This window comes from Acanthaster planci, linkage group LG21 (genome assembly GCF_054643075.1).
Source record: "Acanthaster planci isolate LZ-2023a linkage group LG21, COTS_SCS, whole genome shotgun sequence".
NCBI classification, from domain to species: Eukaryota; Metazoa; Echinodermata; class Asteroidea; order Valvatida; family Acanthasteridae; genus Acanthaster; species Acanthaster planci.
This window is the reverse complement of record NC_141797.1, coordinates 7,849,125-7,859,311: the sequence shown is the minus strand read 5'-3', so window position 1 is coordinate 7,859,311 and position 10,187 is coordinate 7,849,125. Positions and strand designations below refer to the sequence as shown.

The window sequence follows — 10,187 nt, the reverse complement described above, 5'->3', positions numbered from 1 at the left end:
GCGTTCACTTTCCGCTTTAAAATAATTTTTAGACAATTAAGATATATACATATGAGATAAGCTATTGTAAAACATACAGAGTGAAAGTAAGAATTGGTATTCAGGTATTAGCTGATTAGGCTCGCTATCAATCAATTTGGTAAATCAACTGCACAGTCTATTTTTGGAAGAAAAGTCTATTTTAACTATCTGATTTACGGGAAGGATTCCAAATCTCGGAATTGTTCTTTACTAGGCGGCTTCGACATTGAAATCACTTCTAGACCCGTAATGCTAAAAATTTATCAGAAAAAGATACTTCTTTTGTTTGATAAATAGGTTATATCCAGATAAGGTTTTATTAAGAGTAAATTTTGAGGGGATAAAAAGAGAACAAAGATGTAAATTGGTGCGGGGAATGAAACGAAGCCCAAATTTGAGAGGAGAAGTTGGATGGACTTTACTAGAGGGCGCCATCACAAGCATGTATACCGTCTAAAACCCAGACTTCTTGTACAATCTTATAGTGGTAGTAGGGCTGGGAATCCGAGTGTTTGTATACATTTGCATTGATTTTGTTGACTTTGGGCGCAGCATGGCAGAGAAACTGTCAGAAAATCCTAAAAAGGGCATTTTGAAGGCCTCTGGACATTACGAAGATCCCGCTAACAAGCCCGAGTAAGTTTAGGAAACTTTATGTTTGGAGCTTACGTTTCCCGTTGGATCAGATTATTGGAAAAAAAAGTTGGGCATCATCTGACAATGTCTGATCATCTGATCGTCATGGCCATCAATAATCATATTATTTGTAACATGCATGACCATCATACGCCCTAACTACTGCGTCTGTCCCAACTATCTTCAACAGTATATCCTGCTTATGGAGTTTTTTTGCAGTAAGGAAAGAAGAAAGAACTGGTGCTGCAGTTGGGCTGGACCAACTATTGCTGGCCAGTCTCCACCTGTCCACATAGTGACATATTCTCTGTAGAATTTTAACTAGAATTTACTTTCTCAACCTAGGCCTACTCTGAATTTGAATCAACTGTAGTTGGACCAGTCCCATTAAGCTGTAGTTGGAACGTAACACATCATCAACAGATCAATCACTGATCATGTACTGATGTGGTCTGGTGGGCAGTGGTGGGGTTAATTCATTAAAATGATTGCGCTAGTCCAACAAATCTGAGTATCTAGTACTCGACAAATTGCCTTTTGTTTCAGCATTTAGACATGGTTGGACAAAAAGTCCAAGTACATGTACCCTTTGTACATGATGTAGGCATTCCTTTCTATTAAAAATGGAAAGAGTTCCATTTACAGGCATCGCTTGACACGCTGTGCACAAACCCTGTGACTATGAGTCTAGTCTGGAAAATTCTAAGACAAGTGTTTTCTAAGTAATTGATTGTGGTGGGTTTGTCCATCGGAAGGCAGAGGCATTGTAATTGTAAAAGGACGATCACACAGATTTACGAGTAGGCACTTGAACTAACAACTCTCAACGCCAAAACAAACTTACTATGTCTAATCTAGAATGACTATTGACACATGTTGGGTTTGTTTTTAACTAAAAACAAAGTAAAAACCATTTGACCATAACATTTAATGGGAAAAACATAAGAAAGGACAAATACGGCACGTAGTGTGGCAAAAACAACTTAACGCAATCCACCACAAGAGGGCGCTAGCGGGACCAAGCATATTCGCACTGTTAACATGAGATTCTGGCTTGCATGCATGATGTGGCAGTGATGTATAATGCACTATCAGTGCAGGCCTTAATGTTCCAAAGGTAGCGTGAACGCACTGATCATCGCAACGCGCGCTAACAGGTAATATTAAAGATAACCAATAATCATTAACTAATAGTCAATAACCAATACATGTCATGTAATTTCACAACACTATTTCCACTGTTAACTTTGACTTTTTGGGCATTTTATCACTTTCTGATGGCTAAGTTATTAACCACTGTAAGGAAAAGTAAGTTACATGTATGTCCGTAATTCCCTAATACCTAAAAAATTATTCGATTTCACTCAAAATAGCTTGTACTACTACTAGGTTTTATTGTTTAATATGATTATGATAATGTTTTACCCCAAATCAAAATCACAAAAATATGTTGGATTCACTTCCAAACTGTCCTGAAACTGTCTAATATGCCCACTGTAGGATTCAGTGGGAATCAAAGATTCCAATGATGATGGTAAGGTTAACGCACAAATGGGAAGAAAAGAGAACTTTCCCATTCAAATCGGAAATGCTTTCAGCAACCGAGCTCAGAGTCACCATCTCCTTCATTTGGCAATTCAAACTGTATGTTCATATACCTGGAGGCGATGTCACGTCCCATCGGCCGAGCAGACCATTCCCAATAAACATGCGGTGTCTGCACGCCCATGGCAATGACTGCTTCTTGAGGGGTGCAACGTTCGGCAGCTTTGACCACATTGAGTTATATGCTCATTCTGTTATGATTCTGCCGATTTATCAAACCAGGGTGGGCAGGTAGCGGAAAAACATTAAGTTCTGCCTTTGAATTCTGTCTCACAGGGATGGCATCAAGTGGGACGAGATGAACATATTGGCCACCTTCCACCCGGAGGGGAAGGACTACGGCCATATGAAAGTGGACGAGCCGGACACGCCCTACAACAAGTACACAGATCCGGACGAGGATGACATTGACGCTGACCCTCAGAGCGAGACTGAAGACGATAAGGTCCTGGACTCCGGAACACTTGCTGACAGGTATTCATTGTCTTCGTGGGGGGGGGATTGGTTGGAGGAGGGGTACTGTCATTTATTCAGTTATAATGTGCAAACGTCGCACAGAGTTGTATAAAAAGGCACAGTACAATGAAGCCATTAAATTATGGTCGAGCAAATGGTATACAAGGGTGCCTCAGGTAGCCGCCAAATGACCCACATCTATAGAGGGGGGGACAGTAAGAAGCAGTTGCAGTTTAAGAGGTGGGAAGAAAACCCCAGAGAAGAAATTTCTGGCTGGAACCCAGGGAATCGGGTACGGAATGAAAACCCAATCCACACGTGGACTGAACCAGGAATCGAACTCGGGCTGCAGAGGTGGAACAGAGAGGCAAGATGACACATTGCTGGAACTATGCGCATTCTTGGGTCATATCGGGGGTTGTCCTTGGTTTTTTATCGTTAGCATGTACAAAACGTCCGACCTCTAGCCATCACTTTCTTGCTTGCCCTTTCGAGGGGGGGAGTTCATATTTTGCACAGTCCCGATACATGTAACAGCGAAAGAAAATGGATAGATCCTCAGATTATACGGCATGTTTTACTCCAGTAACCTAAATGCTTCGACGCTGAATGCATTTTGATTCATTTTTGAAGTTTGAGCCACACTCTGTATTACAATTAGTCTTCAATTTCCTTGTAGACTAGAGATGGACACAGAAGACAGGAGGTGGTGGGACAAAGAGCCTGGGGAAGAGGACGAGAGTGACGAAGAGGATGAAGATCTGATGTCGCCAGAGGCCCAAGGTCAGGGAAAGATAGGATTCCTTTTACCCCAGTCCCCTTCTGGTTTTTTCCAGGCATCCAGCTGAAGCCAATAGAATACAACATTTAGAACACAAGGCGTTTTGTTCACTGCCCACATCAGTAAAATTTCACAGAAAGAGCCTGTTGATGGATATCGTGGGACTTGGCGTGGTTAGAGTAAAGTAAATGAGTCAGACATCAATAAATAAAGGCCATTTTTAGTAAGTTTGGCTTTAGGGCTGAGTCAATTCAAATAATTCAATATTCAAATATGTAACCTTCTATTTGATCGAATATCCAAATATTTGGTTGCACCGACCAGCAGATTGTTGATGAACAATCTATATACAAAATCAGTTGCAATAACACGCACAATTGTACATTATGATCAATATAATAGCTTCTCACGTCTAGGAGTATCTCCAGCCACTATTTAGCAAGATTTAAGAGACGAACAAGACTTCTTGCCCTGTTGAAAATTTTTGTTTCTTTTAAATTGTTTAATGAATGATTTACTTTTCAAACTGTTGTAAGATTTCTGCTTAAAACAAGCTTCCATAGTGCAATTTTTCTCATTTAAAACCAAAGAAAATTTTCCCTTCCTTTTCATAAATTTGCATTCGAATATTCAAATTAAAAAAATTATATTTGAATATTCGACAATTAATTGAATATTCGGTTTTCGGATATTTGGGACAGCCCTATTTTGCTTTTGTTTCCACTTGAAAACTGAGCTTTTTGACTCGATGTTTCCCTAAGTTTACCATCCTGATGATAATGGACATAAATCCCTTCGCATGGAACTGTCGACAGCCGCAGCTTTGTGTGAGGATTAGTGCATACCACACATACAGTCTATTCACCATGCAGCTGCGGTTTCAATGTGGGCCTGCTGCTGGACAGAGCTTTGCATACTGGGCATACCGCAGCCCAGCAGTGACGGTCAAAAGCATGCGGCGTTAAGGGGTTAAGTTGGTGAAAAATGTTGAGGTTTCATATTGATGTACAATATGAAAGAGGCCTGTAGATCAGAGTGGCCTGAAGGACTTGTGACTCATTTTGTTAGATTGATGACAAAACTTGTGTGGTAGATACATGTATCTGTAGGAATTGTCCAATTTTCACACACAAAATGGCCACTTTCATTTGTACGTCATATTGTACGGTACTGTCTAATCCGATTGGACGCCATAACTGCGGTGGCACCGCACTCACTCGCACATTCTTCAGCTTGACGCGCACGTACATTAGGCAAATCAGGACACCCTATTGGTCGAAGAGGCATGTAACGTGCCCGACCACCTGTCCACGAGCGTTGTGCCACCGCAGTAATGGCTTCTAATTCTGGTGGTCAAATTACACTATCTCCAAATGAGGAGTAAAGTATACACTTGCTAAAGGCAAGTGGAAAAAGAGGAAATAAAACTGTGTCCTCCAGACTCATTTTGTGGCCTTTGCTCGCTCAATGAGTTTTGCCCATCTTCAGGTTAAAGTTACAAGTACTTCATGCTCAGTGATTCCAGAGCTTGTGGGACAAATTTTAGGCAGTAACTGAGGCAGGATTCGAACTGTCATCCTCCTGGTTTTATTGTGCTGATTCCTAACCACTCAACCAGTGGGCCTGTCGTGGTCAACTTGTCAGTTTGTGAAAGCTAAACCAAATGATCAAATTCACTTGCCTCTGACTGAAAAACAAAATTAATGTGACTGTTTGCCGTACCCTTGTGTCGGATTTGAACGAGCAACTGACCCTGCAGTTTCCCCGCTTTTGCCCCCACCCCCTTTTCATCCAGATCGGAAGCGCAAGTTTGAGCTCCACCGCAAGCAGCACTACGACGAGGCCTCCAAGTTGAAGCTGGCCAAGCAGCTCATAGAGCAGGACGAGGAGGAGCTGAGACGTCTGGAGGAGGAAGAGGATGAAGAGCGGCGGAGGGGGGAGGCAGAGGAGCAGCGATTCGAGGAGCAGACGACCCAAGAGAGTAAAGACGACGCGCACTCGTCAGAAGTCAATCGTTGACTTTCTTCCCCGTCCATATTTGTTCCCCTCCTCGGTATTGCAGGAAGGCAACTTACAGGTAACTCTGTACATACCGTATGACCCGGATCCAGTGTCATAAAACTAGTCAGTTCCAGTTGGTCTGATTGGGAGTGTGTGATCTCACCCATACGCCATTCAATGCCCAAAAAGCAGCCTTGATATTAATCACAGGCCTGAGTATCACTGTTTAGCTGCATTCCTCAGCGCCAATGTCCAGTATAATCATACTTCTTGTTCCGGCTCTAGCCTGGACGGCACGTGGACCACACTCCTGTGTGTCTGTGAAGGTGGGTCTACCACACTGAATATTTACCACTTTAGTGCCAGCACAGTAGCACTTACCGGGACTGCCAAGAATTTTCCCTGTAGTATTTAAGAATTGTTGCCAAATACTACTCATGTATTGCAATCTAGAATACATCCTTTGAGTGCATTTTTTTCCAAGTAGCTATATACAGATTTTTACAAGCATACATGTGCAGTGTATTGTACACGATGTGTTCTGGGAAATTTGTGGATATTGAGAATTTCTTGGAATGTTGAGATTGTTGTTCAACTTTACAAACCACTATTGATACAAGCAAAGGATATTGAAACGCAGTGTAGCTAGTACCTAAATTTAACTAGGATTTGTCAAACCTCGAGATAAACAATATTCAAAGCTGGTACATATGGTCAGCATGATTAGACAGGCAGCTGCCATTTGTCACTGGAATAGAGCCCAAGTTTAAATAACATTCATATTCATGATTGTGTATACATATTCATGAAATGACATTCATATTTATCTTTCGCATTCATGAATGACATTTATCCTCATGAATATGTATTTTCACACTGCTCAGTGCCAAATTTTACATGTGCAGGGAATCATGCAAAGATACGTAATACTGATCTTCCTGCACAAGATTTTCCCTTTTGCAAATATGTACAATGTAATTGCTCCAATACTTTTGTCCAGCCATCACATTTCCAAAAGCTCTGAGAAGGGTAATTCCAGAAATTAAGGGTCCAAAAGTGTTACAGTTTCATGTCCCAGTTACATTCGATGTTTGCTATTTGACATGGAAATATCACCGGAATTGATTTCAAACTATTACTATTTGTTTGGCAGGTAATTTGCATTAAATTCATCACTCTTCGAATCAGAAAGTGTGTTCTGAACTTACAAAATCATATGTCATGTGACAGGGACATGAAAAATATTGGACCCTTGATTTATGGAATTACCTTGAAATAAAATAAAAGACAAAAGATACCCCAATCTGGGGAGATTTCAACCCCAGACTGCACACTTTTCTGTCCCCACATTGAAAGATTGATGGGATGTTGCGGGTGCATTGCATTGGAAATTCGAGACCAATATTCAAGTTGTAATGTCATTTTGTTGTGTGTGCTTAGTTTTGCCAGGGCTTGACAAGTAAGATGCAAGGTCAGTTTCAAGTTGTAGCAAATCTGTTAAATGACAACTTCAACTCAAAGACAGCCTGATCAAGCCCAAGTCACAGTTTTGTTAACTTTGAACGGGAGAGTCAATGAGTGGGTCCATTTCTGGATTTTTTAACCGTTGAAACACGGTGTAAATTTTTTGTTGTTAAAAAGAAGGCATGATGTTAAGTGTAAGAATCAGTGTGATGAGTAATTTATTGAAAGGGATGTTGTAAACATACTTGTATTTGTATTACTTTTAAAGAAAAAACTTCGAGGAATTCTCTCTCACGTGTAAAAAGAAGCTGCAGATTTTTTCAACATAGATATAGTAAAATTAGCCATTTTGAAATTGGAGATGTCGTGGCTGTGGCTGTGGCTTTTTTACCATTGGCTGTTATGGTGAATAGCCACAGTCCTAAATGCTACATGTAGTGCCCAATTTGGGTATGGCCATAGATTCAGTAGTTAGTTTGTTTGCCAAGCCAAAGAGATGCATGTTAACTTCAGTGCACAGCATGTGTCACAGTCTTGCATGAGTCTCCATCCTTGTGCTGCGAAGGAGAGGAGGTTTAACAAATGTTGGGGATCATATTTGCACTGATAACGAAAGCTTACGTAGACCATTTTTGCAGAGTGTTAACTTCAATATGTTTATCGCAGTCATTGCTCCCAATCAGCAAGCCAACATTCCCGACAATTCCGTCTCTGAGTAATGCATGGAGCTTACATTTTGGCATTAGTTACTGCTGTTGCTACACATTGGTCACCAAAGTCGCCAGTAAAGGTCAGAGGTCACAAGTTCAAATCCTACTGAATCACATTTGCCCATTCAACTGAAAACTGGACTCTGATGCATTGCTGAACTTATCTACCACTGCCCCTTAAACTCCAGTGCATTATTGGTATGGAATGGTGTGTTTTGCATTGAGATGTGAGGAATCATATTAGACTTGATAAGAGCAGTCACTGTTAATTAAGTAACAGTACAGCAATGGTATAAAGCCAAGTTTGTCTCTGGTATTTCAACAATGCTGAATCTGGTTTGGAAACTAATCCCAGTTAGTGGTAGCGACAGGAAAGGAAATGAGAACAGATTTATACATTCTGAGCTTTCATCGGAAGAGTGTGATGCTACGCACTTGCGTCAAATTGTCTCAGACCCTTGTATAGGAACGAAAATTCTATAGGTGAGGATACCATGGATGACACTCTATCCAGTAAGTTGCTGGTAAAGTGAAAGGAGCAAAGACTGCACTACCAGCCAGAGGGCAGTGTGGTGCGTATTTCTTGGGAATGATTGTCGGCCAAAATGTACGCACTGTCAAATGGGCAATATCTTCTGTGAAACTGGGCATAGTTGCTTTGGGGGCTGGTACAGGTAGACAGTTTGTGTACTTGGTGTGTTTTTGTACTAATGCAGTGAATCGTCTCTGGTATTGGTGACACAGTTGTCTTTTCAAAGCCTGAAAAAAAATGTACAGTGTACAATATGACATCCAGAGTGTATGTTTACCAGTTCACTTTCATAGTGAAGAAAGAATTCTCTGCCATTGCCTTGTAATGTCTGACGTCATTTTGAAGCAGCTAACAGATTTATGCAAAAAAAATGAGAACATGTGATGTATGTATATATGCATAATTTGTTTAATTTCATGTTTTGTATATTTTTTGTTGCGGATGAATGCATTATTTAAAATTCAGGTGTGGCCGCTGGAACTTGACCGGATAGATGTCAATTTCAGCGGTGGATAGTTTTGACATACGCAAGGGGACAGTTTTGGGCATATGTTTGGCCATATCAAGGCTTTGTCAAAAATGATTATGTTATGTTCATTTGCCATGCCCATTTGACAACTGATGTATTGCAACAGCATAGAGATCAGTACCTTCTGCACTCACAGTGTCATGTCTGTATTTGTCCATACATTTTTGACTGAGTGTGCATGCCCCTAAATATGGCAGTCTTACTTTTGTAACCATGCCTTTGACCACAGACTGAGGAATAACACAGTTCCTGTCTCTGTGTTCTAAATTATGGGCTTTCCAAACACCACTCTTTTGTAAGTTTATTCAGTAATTTTTGCTTGTTATATGATTCTTAACGAGCATCAGTAGAAAAAAGGGAAGTTAGTCACATATTCCTTTCACCATTGTAGGTTGGTTTGGTTAATTCAGTTACAGTGTCATATTTGTCACCACGATTGAGAGTTTGCGGCAGTAATTGTGAACCCCTTGTCAAAAGAGAAAACAAAGGGAAAACTTTTGAAGTCCCTGTGGAAAAAAAATCAGCAATTTATAAAGCAAAACATAAAAAATGTAAAAGGCTTATGTTATAGATGATTTGCATGGTAGCCATTTTGTAGGGCAGTTCTTTTGTTCCACAAGGAAACCTCCTTTGTGCATTGCATGTGGAGCAAAAACACTGGCCTACAAGATGGCAGCCATGCAAACCCTCTGTACACATTAAACATGTGGCTGCCCACTGTGTCACATGGCTGCTGTTTAAGCAAGTGATTTACTGCCAATAAACTTTGCCTATTTTATAAACGATCAGCAAAGAAGATGTCCATGCTATCTACAGCAGCAAAGGTTAATTTGGTGGTGCATGATGTACATCGCCCTTCTCGTGCATTAGTGGCATGTCTGGAATGTAATGAAATGAGCACAAAGTTTTGTTCCGTCTCATGAGTTTTCTAAAGTTTCTGTTAAGTTAGAATTTTAGTGTGAAATACATGCAGTTTGAGCTTTCTGAAGCAGTTGTTCTATTCTGAAAAATGAGACCAGCAGATTAATTTTTCACCAAGTGAGCAAGTTAATCATCATTTTCATGCAACAGTTGGCAAGTTTGGTTGAATGCTTGAGTGGGCAAGTACAGTTTGGTTATTTTAATATTTTTCCCTCTTTTCAACTGCCAACATTGCCCACATTTTTTCCTTTCTTATCTGAAATGTGTGGCTGATTGCTCCAAGTTAAACACGTGAATTGAGGCTTTGCATAGTAGCCATCTTGCAGGGTGGCTCTTTGTTCCGCAGGGAAAGCTCCTTTGTGCATTCCCTGTGGAACAAAAGCACTGGCCTGCAAGATGGCTAACCCTCTATTGGCTCATGTGGAGACTGCTGTAACCAACTAATGCGATGATCGAAATAAAATTATTGAAAACAACTGAAAATTATATCTTTAGTTGTATACCGTTCCCTGATTTACGTCAATCCTGGTT

At 40.6% G+C, this 10,187-nt stretch overlaps 1 protein-coding gene across 1 annotated transcript; it reads left to right on the top strand.

The window, feature by feature from the left end:
* The first annotated feature begins 511 nt into the window (after nt 1–511).
* On the top strand, nt 512–10,142 carry LOC110984048 (protein phosphatase inhibitor 2-like). The gene is made up of 4 exons (XM_022243843.2): nt 512–657; nt 2,539–2,736; nt 3,398–3,501; nt 5,295–10,142. Exons 1-4 carry the CDS (start codon nt 575–577, stop codon nt 5,516–5,518), a joined length of 609 nt encoding a protein of 202 aa, XP_022099535.2. The 5' UTR covers nt 512–574; the 3' UTR covers nt 5,519–10,142.
* Nucleotides 10,143–10,187: the final 45 nt, after the last annotated feature.

Bases quoted from the DNA above. Each gene is read 5' to 3' on its own strand.
- LOC110984048 (XM_022243843.2), top strand. From the start codon at position 575: ATGGCAGAGAAACTGTCAGAAAATCCTAAAAAGGGCATTTTGAAGGCC. The intron at 658-2,538 runs GTAAGTTTAGGA...TCTGTCTCACAG, and splicing joins GATCCCGCTAACAAGCCCGA to GGATGGCATCAAGTGGGACG. The intron at 2,737-3,397 runs GTATTCATTGTC...ATTTCCTTGTAG, and splicing joins TCCGGAACACTTGCTGACAG to ACTAGAGATGGACACAGAAG.